This window comes from Abramis brama, assembly GCF_963993115.1.
Source record: "Abramis brama genome assembly, chromosome: 12".
In the NCBI taxonomy this organism is placed as follows: domain Eukaryota; kingdom Metazoa; phylum Chordata; class Actinopteri; order Cypriniformes; family Leuciscidae; genus Abramis; species Abramis brama.
The window spans coordinates 12,495,273-12,508,895 of NC_139974.1; the positions used below are offsets into that span (position 1 = coordinate 12,495,273).

A 13,623-nucleotide genomic window follows, 5' to 3' on the forward strand; every position below is an offset into this window, starting at 1 on the left:
TAAGTTAGCAAATATGTAAAATGCAGATATAGGATTATAAAACTCCAAACAAAAATGAATGTAAAATACTCTTGTGCTGAAAACAGTAGGCCTACACTGTATTGATAATATATTATTATTATTATTATCATCATCATTATGTTTAGGCCTATGTGTGTAGGCTATGTATTTAGCTAAAGACTATATTTTTATATAAAGGCCTGCTAGTATTATTGTATGTTATTTGATTCGTCTATACCACGCCATCTATGCGACTAAACTGGAATAGTGCACAGTGTCAGTGGCAAAGTCCCGTTGATTGCCATGGAAGCGGTCGCGTCGCGTCACTCGCGTACACAGGACTCTGCACTGAACTCGTGTACCCATGATGCTGTGAGTCAGTCGAAACTTTGACAGGCACGGAAGAGGATACAAGCAAGCAAAAACACAAGACATCCTCTACCATACTATTTGGATATGAAAATGCACGAGTGTCGATAGCATTTCGCGACAGTGTGCTGTTCGATATGCGGTGCTGCTGTCAGCAATCGCTCGTAGTTCAGACGCAACGTGCAAACGCGCAGTTCATTGAGTGACAGGTAAGCAGGTAAGCGATGTTTTACAAACATTTCAGTTTGCTTAGGTAAAACTTTTAAGTGCGCGGGCTGCCGTTTTGGCCTTCGTCGCCTAAATTTGTGGGGGGGCACGTTACAAAAACGTTTCGTGATATCAATTTCATCGCATAGAAAGTTAATGAGCATCAACCTATCGCACACTGGAGCTGTTCGGCAAGTGCTGCTGCGTCGCGCCAATTGGGTTGCCAGATCCTTTTCTATTTCATGCTGTTTCCAGGACTGGTTACTGTAATAGGCCACACCATAGCCTTTATTGATAAATACTGAAGAAAACCGGCTACACAACTGAAAAACGTTTGTCGATCAATAAATTAACATGTTGAATGTTTTAGGTGAAACCTCCAACATCCATTTTCTCTAAAAAAATCTGTTTCCCCTTGTCTATCAAAACAAGCCATTCATAAAAATGAATGTTTAAATATTTTAATACTGTATTTTAATTATTAAAATAAATATTAATATTTAAGTATTTCATAAGTATTCATGGACTTTTACAATGTTGACAAAATCCCTTATTTTGCACATCACATGACACCGCAGCAGTTTGTCTTTCTGGTCATCTACTAATAAGACCTAAATAAGGAAAATTCTTACATGGTGGTGGGTTCAAAGTTCAATGGGGAGTTTTTTTTTATTGATCAGATGTGATTGTTTTCCTCCACCAAACAATCTTATTGTGAAACAGTGAAAGCAAATTGGAATCTCCGAGTGTTTATGTGTTTATTGAGTAGAGTTCTGAATAGGGATCAGTTCAACTGTAACAGTGGCTGCAGTGTTTAAGTGAATAATTCATTTCTAAGCTATGCTCCCCAGCCGTGTTTGAGTCTGGTTTCCTTTACAAATTTTGCATTTCCTCAGGCAAAGAGTTTAAATTGATATTTTACAGGTCACGACTGATTAGTCTACTGCATCTAATGATAAAGCGGGTCTTTTATTTGGCTATGTGTCATGGCTAACATGAGCCATTAGCACTGCGTGGAACTCCTATTCCAATAATTATCGCAGATGATAATCAAATCCTTTTAGGAGTCTGTGTCACACATCACTAAATATCATTTATAAGTATTACAACTGTAATTTGGAGTTCCTCCAAGCATGTGTTTTCAGAGAGTGGCCAGTTTTTTACATTCTTTTGGACTTTTATGACGCAAGGGTTGGATGCTGCAAGAATATGCTGTGGTGATCCCACATTGAGTCTTTGTGTCTGTTGACAAAGGCCGGTCTCTGCTCTCTCTCTAGAACACAATAGTTTATATTCATGATAGTTTGGCCTTTGCCTGACAGAGTTTTATTGTTTGTGTTTTGTTTATTTGTGCTTTGATACCTGTTCCATTCACATTCATAGAGATGATGTTGTATATTTTTGAAGGTGTTTTGGATTGTTCGACATTTTCATTGTTGATGTCTCTGTTCTCGCCTCTCTCAGTTTGTCAGACATGGACCATAAGGATGTATTCGCAGCACTGCAGACAGTATGTTCAGATGTTATCTTGGCTCTTAATGGATCCGTCAGCAGTTCTTCACATGTGGACGCTACGAACCGTCTGTTGGGGGTGATGAGGCAGGTTCAGGAACATGGTCGTGCTGTGGAACCTTTGATCACTGGCTTTACTACTGTTTATCACCATTTTGATCTGGATGCGCAGACACCTGGCAATGGATATCGAACCTTAGTCAAGGTAACTGCTAGTTGGTTGCAAAACTGATGAGTGGATAAAAAAAAAGATTTTTTTAAAGTTTCAAATCTCATGTTTTATTTGAAAATTAGGGGTTAGATGCAAATAATGGCATGTCATAAAAAAAGCGGTCTAGATAAATGCTCTTGGCTGTAATTTAGTTGTTTAGTAACTTTATACCTGTTAATGCTTTATTATGGTATATAAATTCCAGTTAAAGTTTAATTTAAATGATCGTTTTAATGATTAAAAGTATTTTATTATTATTATGTAAATCTAAATGTAAATGCAAATAAAGGGAAAAATGTTGGGGTAACGTTAGGTCTAACACTAGTATTCAGAAACACTACAGCAAGTGAATAAAGTAATCAAATGTAAAAAAACACTGATAGTCTTTTAGTCCTGATTAAATTAAATACATATGCTGCTATTAATTCTGATTCCTTACAATTAAAGCTATCTTTTGTTGTTGACAACATTAATGACATAGCCTACACATTGTCACGTTTAGAGCTAGTGCACGGATCATTACTGTTTGCATGCCTGTCACACTGTCACTTGCGTTTTATACATAACCGACTGTGTTTACGAGTATACTAACCAATACCGGAATTTTGATGTAAAAGCGATATAATCCGCGAAAAATAACTTGTTACTCACGAGCTGTTTGTGAGGCGGCTTTACTGTATGTTTGCACGCAGAGAAAACCATCTCTCAGAGAGCGCGCTAGTATAGTTTAAAATCGCTTGAATGTTTAAACAGATAAGACTTAAAAAGACGTGGAAATTATAAACTTTAGTTACGATGCAATGTTGGCCCGATTGTGCAAGAGACCATTCCGTCATGTACCGCGAGAGTGTAGTATAGCCGCCTGTTGCGCTTGACGCTTGCCTTGTTCAACCCATTTTGAGAGAGAGAGAGAGAGACGCAGCACCGCTGAACACTCAAGCTGTCTGTGAAATTAATTGCGTCTCTCAGATAGTTTTAAAATTATTAGTCCTGTTGTTATGTACTTGTTACATTTTCATTTTTGGCATTAATAAAAAATAATAATAATAAAAAAAAAAAGATAACTATAATCTCTGTTGGTTCATTTACTCATACAATCTACCTGCTAAAGTGAATCAATGTTTGGGGGGGAATTTCACGCTTTATAAGTGGGATTATTATAAGTGGTATGAATCATAGATATCATATATAAAGGCTAGATGTCTCGTGCGCGCTGCTGGCCAATGGAAGTCGACGTCCGTACGTGGCGGCCATCTTGCCACAGTGTGCTCGCTCACTACTTTAATGGTGCATGTACTTTTAAATAACCATAACTTGCTCAATTTTCTACCGATTTTCAAACGGTTTGGTTTTTTATAAACGTCAGAGATGTAGTTATGACACTGCATACATGCACTGCATACATATGAAAAATTATAACATGCATGTTCAAGCATTCGGAATTATAGCCATGTTAATAACGTCTGTAAGAAACCAAACCGTTTGTAAATCCGTCAAGATTTCAGCGAGATAAGAGGATTTGTGTGCATGCTGATCACTCGCCTTAATACACAGCTCCACTGTGACAAGATGGCCGAACGGTGATGCCGGAAGTGACTGCGCCATAAGACATCTTGCGTTTATATATGATATCTATGGTATGAATTATTAAAATGATGCGCAATACCTGCGCCGAAATTCGAGCCCTGTGCTAGTATCTCTTCCTCGCGTACCTTCATAGCCTGGTTGTACTCGAACGGTGTGTTTTTGCTTCAGTCGGTGAAACAAGTTTGTTGTGTGTTTCCACCTTTAGCGGTAACAGTTTTCTTGCATATTTTGCAAAATATTGTGCTTTGTTGGAGGTCTGACCTTTTGTAACCAAACCACTTCCATTCTATTTAAGTAGCTCCCTTTTTATGTACTAAACCGTCATCGAAGGCTGACATGCTGCTCTACTTTCAGACAGGTGGTGTTGTTGTGTGCGTTAGGGAACATAAATGCGCCATTCATTATCGCGTCGCTATCATTGATATCGCGATATGACACTTTTTTTATCATGTAAAAAAAAGTATACCGGTATTATCGTGGACGGTATGATATGGCACAGCCCTACTTATTCAGTCATCAAAGATTCAATTATTGTTGTGCAGAAAAAATATACTTACACTGTTGTACACCTCGGGTCATTAGTGACCCTAATACAACTTTTATCAAATATGAATGGGAAAACAGGCATTCTTTTATCATTTTATAATTTTTTTCTTGTTATATTGTTTGTAAAGAATTGATTGAGGAATACTAAGAAGGTTGATGTCTAACTTTAAAAAATGAGATGGAGGGTAGTGAATGACGTCACGGGTCACTAAAGACCTGAGGTATGCATTTAAGTGTTAATAATAAATTATATAATAATTAATAAAACATAAATTCTATTTACTACTGTATCTCTGTGTCTGATTTAAAGCAGGCTGAATGCTAGATCTAACAAGCCATAAGCCATCATTTTTACACTTCTGGTCAAATATTGCTCTTCAAACATCAATAACAGCTTTAATTTGTCAATGCTGGCAAATGACCATGGTATGAGCAGGATAATCCACAGCTAGCTGTGCATCGGGTGGTTCTTTGCGTCTACGTTGTGCATTAAAATCGTGCACAGCTAGCCATGGATTATTCCTTATTTATTTGCCTTAAAATCCACAAAAGGAGGCCATTGACTTTCCTTTTCTCCATAGGTGGTCCACTCCTGCGTCATCCACATCATCCAGAAGGCCCGTTACATCGCATCAAACTGCACTGGAGCTTTTTTCCGATTGGACCATAATGTGACAGAAGTGGAAGCATACTGTAGTGCCCTGTGCCAGCTGCGAGCGTTACTTTACCTGGCACAGATATTACTCAATGACAATGCCCACGGTCAGCTCTATTCACAGGACGAAGGGGGTTTAAGCAAGAGGTTTGTGCAAGAGTACGTCTCCATGCACAAAGCTTGTTTCTATGGCCGCTGCTTGGGCTTCCAGGTGAGATAATGTGAACATTTCTTTTGCAAAAGTTTTTACAGTATTAACAAGCACACATAAAGGTTTTTATCGGTTCACTGATGCACGCAGTTTGTGATGTCTATGCAAATTTGTTCCAGAAACACAAAGTCTCTATTTCTTTGTCTCTCCTACAAGTTTCCCCCCTCTCTCAGGCCTTTTCTACAGACAGTGGTCATCAGTATGGTGTCCTTTGGTGAAAACTACAAGAAACAGCAGACTGGGCTTGGTAAGTAAACTCGATGGGTTGCATCAAAATCTCATAAAATTAGGGCTACATGATTTATTCTTCTCATGCATTTATGTCTGTTATTTATAGAAGCTTTGTTTTCGCCACGGAATAATCTATAATAATATAAATAAAAAAGGTAACTTTTTATCTTTTTTTCTCAGAATTGTGAGTTTATGTATCAAAATTCAGAGAAAAAAGTCTGAATTGCAAGATATAAACTCACAAATCGTATTTTTTTCTCAGACTTGTGAAAAAGTCGGTTCAAAATTCAGACTTTTTTCTCGCAATTCTGAATTTTTTTAGAAACAAGCTTCCATAGTTATTCCCATAAAATAATGAGGAAATTAGTCTCTTTCAATTCTTACCCAATTACTTATCCCTTTTGTCAATAAAGTTTGATTTATTTACAGGCATGGCTGCTCTTTCTTTCTTCACATCGGGCAAATATGTGGTGGACCCTGAGTTGAGGGGGGAAGAGTTTGAGCGCATCACTCAAAATTTAGATATGCAGTTTTGGAAAACCTTTTGGAACCTCACTGAGTCTGAGATATTATCAGTAAGTACATGTATGTTTATGCATGATTCTAAGTGAGAACTGATAAAAAAACCATCCATACCTTGTTATATTGTTCTTGAAGTTAAACTGTAGGTTCACAATGATATTTGCAGTACTGTTTGGGGTCAGTATGATTTTTAATGTTGTTGAATGTCTCTTATGCTAGTAAGTTTTTCTATTTGAATATATATTTAAACGTACAGTATGGGATTTTTTCTCCACTAGGGGTCGCTAACCTATTTACAATAACAAAGGCGTAGTTTGATGACGCAACATTTGCTAAGAATTATGGATCTTGTCGTCAACGTCAAGCCGACCGATCTAATAATGTTTATGGATGACTGAATACATCGATGTTTTTATCATGACTGTGATATGAAGCAGTTCGGGATTGCTAAGAGACAGCTAACTTATCAGCTCCACACGCGACGCGAGTCCCGCGGATATAAAAGGAATATGGACATTTCATTCTACCGAATTACACGCAAGTGCAGAATTACAACTCACAGGTCAGTTTATTAGACAAATTAAACTTGTGAGGTAAGTTAACGCAGCGCTGTTTCACTTGGTCTAACATTAACACACTAGCACACTAAACTGCATTTCAATGTGTTGAAATGTATGTGTTAGTTTGTCTGTATGAGACTAGCAGTAAGCTAGATCAACATTAGAATAACATAGATCATATTCTAACATTTTATCATTGTTGAACTATATAACATTGATTAGTTTTATGTAAATGTTCTCACCTGTTTAAAAAAGTACATGTAGGAGCGGTCGAAGTCTCGGACGTGGAGCTCTCGTTTATATACTGTCTATGGGAGATCTCGGCATCTCGAAAACACCGCGCTGATATTGATTCTCGTTTTAGTTCTCCTTTTTTATCCAAAGTCTGCTTGCCATGGTCCATAATGTTTGAACGAAACAACAACAGCGTGCAGACAGACATTGCGAACTACACAGTTGTCTGCGTCTGTCGCCTTGGTTACTATCAGAGGGCTCTGGTTCATAGCTCTGGTTGCCATGGCAGCACGAGCGGAAACCAGGGACAACGCGGATATGACGGCGACAAAACGGAAATAAAGAAACGTGCCGTGTCTTCGAATTAAATTAAAATTTCTCCTGGTTTGAAAGTTGTTGGAAACAGTCGGGATAATGTAAGTACACAACAAAAAAATATATATAACATAGATATAGTGATTTTTGCTATTTTTAAAGCAAAAAAGTTACATATTGTGCCTTTAAATGTAATTTATTCCTGTGGTGGCAAAGCTGAATTGTCTGCATCATTACTCCAGTCTTCAGTGTCACATGATCCTTCAGAAATCATTCTAATATGCTGATTTGCTTCTCAGGAAATATAAATGTATTTACCATCACTGTTGATCAGTGTATTGTTTCTTTGTTGAATAAATAAGCCTGTAGTAATTTCTGACTGACCCCAAACTTTTGAACAGAAGTGTACAAAATAAGACAGAAGAGTTCAAATGGTCTTTTCTTATTCTGTGTTTCTCTAAAGAGTTTGACAAGGATTTCTTCCAGTGTGGTGCAAGTGAATGTAACATTAACTGTGCCAGCTGAAGGTCTGAGTTTGCCACTGGCCTCTGACCCCAATCTCTCAGTCGCTGTTAACCCTCCACTTGCACACTGGGGCCCTGGGCCAGTCAACGTGCGCTTGATCTCACACACACTCCGACAAGGGCAGGTTTGTGTTCGTGTCTTTTCTGAAAAAGAAATAATTAATTACATTTAGGACAAGCAGCTATCCCTTAGTCTCTGAGGGATGTTTTCAGGTAGAGTGAGCGTGATAAATGTTTTCAACATTCTCGTAATTAGTTAGAACGACTGCTAAAGTTAGCGCTCAATAATCGGTTCTGCTGAATTTCCTCCATATTTGATCTCTTCCCACAGGACAGTGCAGAACTGTTAGCACTTTCTCGTCCTGAGGGACCTCAGCTGTCTCTGCCGGGGAGTTTCAATCGTCAGACAGCTCCTCTTTCTCCTTGCCTGATCATACACTTCCACGGAGGAGGCTTTGTAGCACAAACTTCAAAATCACATGAGGTATGGCTGTGGCAGTTTTACCTCCCTGTATAAAGTTTCACATAAATGTTTTTTGTTGTTGTTGTTGTTGTTCCTAAAGGCCCTCTTGTTCTCTTCTCTTTTTATTGTAGAATTACTTGAAGAGCTGGTCAAAGGATCTGAATGTGCCTATTCTCTCTGTGGATTACTCATTGGCTCCAGAGGCCCCGTTCCCCCGGGCTCTGGAGGAATGTTTCTATGCCTACTGTTGGGCCTTGAAGAATTGCCATTTGCTGGGTTTGTATCACACACCCCTCACCAGATAGAAGCAACTATTATACAGACAGTGATTGTCTAAATAGGCCGTCCTTGTTTAATTATGCTGTCGACTTTGCAACTCCCTTGTTCCTGTCAGTGAATTGATGTTGCATGAATTTTTCACAGAGGCCCTGTTGACACCTGGTATTAAGATGCATTTTGGTCGATCTGATCACAAGTGGATTTTTCTTTACCATTTTAAGCACCTTTTTGTCTTAACATTGTCATTGTAAACTGTCCTATGTCATGACAAATGAAATCTTAAATACAAACATTCCATACAGTTTCTCAATTAATATGAGAATATTGTTAATAGTAAATGATAATATAAATATTAAAAACCTGCATGTACACTACCATTCAAATATTTGGGGTGAATGCGATTTTTTTGTAAATAAATTTTATTTAATTCAGTGACAGTAAGAACATTTATAATATTACAATAGATTTCTGATTCAAATAAATTGTGTTATTTTGAACTTTCTATTCAGTTCAACTTTCTATTTATATTCTAATCCTGAAATTTTTTTATCATGGTTTCCACCAAAACACTGAGCAGTAATAATAAGAAATGTTTCTTGAGCACCAAATCAGAATATTAGAATGATTTCTGAAGGATCATGTGACACTGAATGCTTGAGTAATGATGCTGAAAATTCAGCTTTGCCATCATACAAATAAATTACAATTTAAAATATATTAAAATAAAAAACATTTATTTTAAATTGTAATAATATTTTACAATATTACTGTTTTTACTGTATTTTTGATACAAATGATACGAATAAATGCAATCTTGGTGAGCCATAAGAGACTTTCAAAAACATTTAAAAAAAACTTCCTCACCCCAAATTTTTGAGTGGTAGTTATAATAATTTTAAAATATTTTTAGATAAAGTGTAACGTCACACTACAAAACTTCCCAAAAGTATTTAATTTTTTTTAAAAGTATTTTATGTCAAATGCCCCAAATTTGATGGCTGAATCAATTAAATTTTTAAATTTTATGACATTCTAGTTTTTACAACCCAATCAACTTGTTAGTAATAACTCATGCGACACTCTCAAATTAAGGTTACAAAAAAACGGCATAGCAGAATATTTCTTTCTAGTCTGTGTGCTAGTGAAATAAATGTTGATGCGAAGGATAACTTTAATTTAATCTCCATAAAATCCTATAGCCAAGACATGAATAACACGGTATTTAACACCTTAATAACTTAAGGTGCTGCAAAGAACCATTTGAACTTTATTTTTAGGTGTGTGAGCATAATAATAGGTGTGGACATGACAAGCAATCCATGCCAACCATGCCTCAGGACTCTCTAAATGTTGATCTTGCTACACAGGCTCGACTGCAGAGCGGGTTTGTTTGGTGGGAGACAGTGCAGGTGGTAACCTGTGTATAACCGTCTCTATGAGGGCCGTGTCTCATGGTGTACGCGTTCCTGATGGGATTGTGGCAGCGTACCCAGCAACTCTGCTAACAACAGACGCCTCACCATCCAGACTACTCACTTTAATCGACCCTCTGCTGCCTTTGATTGTGCTCTACAAGTGCATCGATGCCTACGCTGGTGAGCTTTTGGATCAAGTCAAGTTGTGTATTTATACAGCGCTTTATACAGTACAGATTGTTTCAAAGCAGCTTTACGGTAATAAACAGGAACAAATACAGCATCAATGTAGCAATATTCTTCAAATAGGAAACAGTAAGTTTGGTTGTATTTCCAACTTCAGTTTCAACTATAAAGCAGTTTTACACTAGACAATATACTGTCAAATCACTTGTTCATGATAAAATTACATTTTTATGAGAAAAAATATAGGAAATATATAGGTACCAAAAGTCTGAGACCACCATTGAACAAAACATTGGTTGAGCAATACATTTGTGTCAATATTTATTCATCTTTGTTAACGTTAGTTTATAAAAATACAAGTTAATTGTTAGTTCATGTTAGCTCAGGTCCATTAAATAATATTAACATATGACTTTTGATAATATTAATGTGTTGGTAAATGTTGAGATTAACATTAACTAAGATTAATAAATGCTTTAGAAGTATTGTTAGTTCATGTTTACTCATGTACTTATCCATTGTTAACAAATGAAACCTTGTAACCAAAATATTTAATATTTTTCTAAAGTATTTTCATTCAAATGTATGTTATTAATGTGACAATTTGAGAATTTTAGAATGTCTTAGTATTTGGGTTGTCTATTTTTAAAGGAACAATTGACCCTGTCATCATTTACTCACCCTCATGTTGGTTTCAAACCTGTACGACTTTTATTTCTTCTGCAGTGTTTTTGTCCTTGCAATGAAAGTTAATGGGGTCCAATGTTGTCATGTTGAGTTCACTTGCTCACTGTCAAATAGTGCAGAATCTTAAACGCTTCTAATTCATTAAAACAGGTTTACTGGCTTAAAGATTTTCATCTCAGACTTTTGGACCCCACTGTATGTTTCACCTAGTCGTGACAATTCTAGAATGCTCTATGTACAGAATGTACAGTAATAATAAACCTTCTGTCTTATCTACAGCACCTTCATGATTACACCGTCTTTTCGGTCTCTGTCGCCCTCTTGTTCAGGTGCGAATTGTCAGTCAGTACAGCCAGCTCAGCATTTAGACACCCTGACTGCTTTGGGACAGGACACTGTAAAGATGTTGAGTAACTTCGCCCAAGGAGCGTCAAATTGGCTTCATACTTTAATAGATCCAAAGGCACCACCATCATCACCATCATCCTCTGCAACTACATCATCAAATGGTGCAACTACATCATCAAATGGTCCTTCACCTTCCAAGTCACATTATGTTAAGAGACCACAGGAAGTCCAAGATTACCCAGAAAATTTTGAGCCTCTACGGTCTAGATGTCTGGCGGATATACAGACACCTCGCACACCAATAATGAAGAACCCATTTGTTTCTCCACTACTTGCTCCTGACAATCTTCTCAAGGGCCTTCCTCCAGTGCATATAGTGGTAAGACATGATGAATCTGCTTTTCCAGAGATAGTGCTTATTAGACTCTTATTTTAATGCCTTGATTGTTTTCCTCAGGCCTCTGCTTTGGATGCCCTGTTAGATGATTCAGTTATGTTTGCCAAAAAGCTGAGGAATATGAACCAGCCAGTGACGCTCACTGTGGTTGAAGACCTCCCTCATGGTTTCCTGAGCCTATTTCAGTTCTCCAAAGAAACCCAGGAAGCAGCAGATCTATGTGTGAAACGAATCAGAGAAGTCTTCCAGCAAGAGGAACTGCCTGCTGATAAGAGGCAGCCAGGGCTTAATTAGACCACAAAGGTCTAAGAAATTACAGTGAATACATCTAAATAATAAATAAAGTGAAAGGTTCGAAACCCAAAATTAGGGTAGTCCATCCACCATCTAAACTTCTGGAAACAACTGTAGATCCAGCTTGCAGTACCAACATCATCATATCTGCTAAGCTTAATTTGCAGTCTTGCATCAATGTGATTCATTTTTAGATGTTCGCAATGACCATTCACTGTTCTTTTCTGCCCTAACAGAATGTCTAAGCATCCACCAAAATTTCACCATTGTGCCTGTAGTGATGCAATAACATCTAAGTTGCTTTTGCACTGCAAACCAACACGTTTTTTTTAAGAAACTGCACTGTGGCTTGGTTTCTTGTTTTTAGCTAAAATCCAGTGGTTTGAATGTTTAAAAGTAGGGGTGTCAAACACACAGCCTTACTTTCTCTCATTTAATTTAACCCTTGTTCTGTGTTTAAAGATGACCAGCCTTTTAAAACTGCTTCTACGTGTCTCATTACTCTATATTATCAGCAAATATTGGATTCAGTCTTTTTGTCTACTTGTTTTCTTTCAATTAGCACAAGTTTTGCATTTCTTTTTGGATCTGATGGATCGTAGGCCTCGTTTATCTGAGCATATGTACCTCAATTTTTGACCGAAAAAAGCATTATTTGTGGATAATTTTGGCAATATTGAATAAAATTTAAAAAAAAAAAAAATGTATCACACTAGTGTGCTTTAATGTTTAATTAGGAAGTTTGTTTTCAAAATTATTTGTGTAGAAAATGGTACAGTCACACTTTGATCCTGGTCAAAAATGACCAGCCATGAAAAGTTAATGGGGGAGACTGAAAATAAGAGAAAAGTTTTTAGGAGCATGTTAATCATATTCATGTTCATATATGTATATGTGTGCTTGCAAATATAAAGGCCTGGATACATACACACCCCAGCTACCACACACACGTGTGCACATGCACATACATACACGTGTTCTTATGCACAAACTATTTTGAGTATTACACTCATTCCTTTTCACAGAGATGAACTTTATCCTACTCTGAGCTGCATCCAATATCCATTCATCCATCCAACATTACCAAACCTGTAGGCACACACAAGTGCAAGCACGTGTGCGCACACAAAACACGTTCATATACACAAGCTATTTTGATTATCACATTCTTTCCTTTTCACAGAGATGAACTTTATCCTATTCTGAACTGCATCCAATATCCATTCATACTTTCAACATTACCACACATGTGGTACCACACTTTTGAACTGTCTTTGCCCTGCAGTGACCCTGCTACAAAAAAAAGTCCTCCTTTTAATGAAGAAGATCAGAAGATTGTTCCTCATCGTTTGTTGCAATGTCTTTGATCAAGAAGCTCATGCACAGACAGCTTCTTGACCATTGTGCTGGCATTAAATGAATAAGCAGGGTGCTATGTGACATTTATATACCGTCTCTGTGCTATTACTTTTTTCAGCTTTATTGTGAAACATGAAAATCCCAAAACACATTGTTATAATATTTTGTCTGGAAGATGTGATGAAATGAAGAACAATAAATAAAGACTTGGCGGGGTCATTGTGGAGCAAACAGAGTTTGTGTTTGTGTGAGTGTGTGCACGTGTATGCAGTTCAGAATAGGACAAAGTTCAATCTCTGAAAAATAAAGTATGTAATCCTCAAAATAGTTTGTCTACAATAACATCTCGGTTACGTATGGTAACCCTCGTCCCTAATGGAGGCACTGGAGATGTGTCAAACTGACACTAGGCAAGGCAAGTTTATTTATATAGCACGTTTCATACACTATGGCAATTCAAAGTGCTTTACATAGAGAGGAATAAAAATAATCACAAAATAAAAGCAAGGAA

The 13,623-nt window shown here is 37.2% G+C and overlaps 1 protein-coding gene across 2 annotated transcripts; it reads left to right on the forward strand.

The window, feature by feature from the left end:
* Positions 1 to 379: 379 nt before the first annotated feature.
* Positions 380 to 13,340, forward strand: lipea (lipase, hormone-sensitive a). Of its 2 annotated transcripts, none has more exons than XM_084131985.1 (11): positions 380 to 586; positions 2,041 to 2,293; positions 5,014 to 5,298; positions 5,455 to 5,545; positions 5,959 to 6,104; positions 7,624 to 7,809; positions 8,016 to 8,168; positions 8,279 to 8,423; positions 9,794 to 10,021; positions 11,044 to 11,441; positions 11,520 to 13,340. In XM_084131985.1, the coding sequence occupies exons 2-11, from the start codon at positions 2,051 to 2,053 to the stop codon at positions 11,751 to 11,753; spliced, it is 2,109 nt and encodes a 702-aa protein (XP_083988111.1). In that variant the 5' UTR covers positions 380 to 586; positions 2,041 to 2,050; the 3' UTR covers positions 11,754 to 13,340. The 2 variants fall into 2 exon arrangements, with proteins under 2 accessions (XP_083988111.1, XP_083988112.1); XM_084131986.1 differs by having other exon boundaries at positions 380 to 578; positions 11,520 to 12,442.
* The last annotated feature ends 283 nt before the right edge of the window (positions 13,341 to 13,623 follow it).

Excerpts from the sequence above, each read along its gene's own strand:
- lipea (XM_084131985.1), top strand. The coding sequence starts at position 2,051 with ATGGACCATAAGGATGTATTCGCAGCACTGCAGACAGTATGTTCAGAT. Across the intron at positions 7,810-8,015 it reads ACACACTCCGACAAGGGCAG|GACAGTGCAGAACTGTTAGC; the intron begins GTTTGTGTTCGT and ends CTCTTCCCACAG. Across the intron at positions 8,424-9,793 it reads GAAGAATTGCCATTTGCTGG|GCTCGACTGCAGAGCGGGTT; the intron begins GTTTGTATCACA and ends CTTGCTACACAG.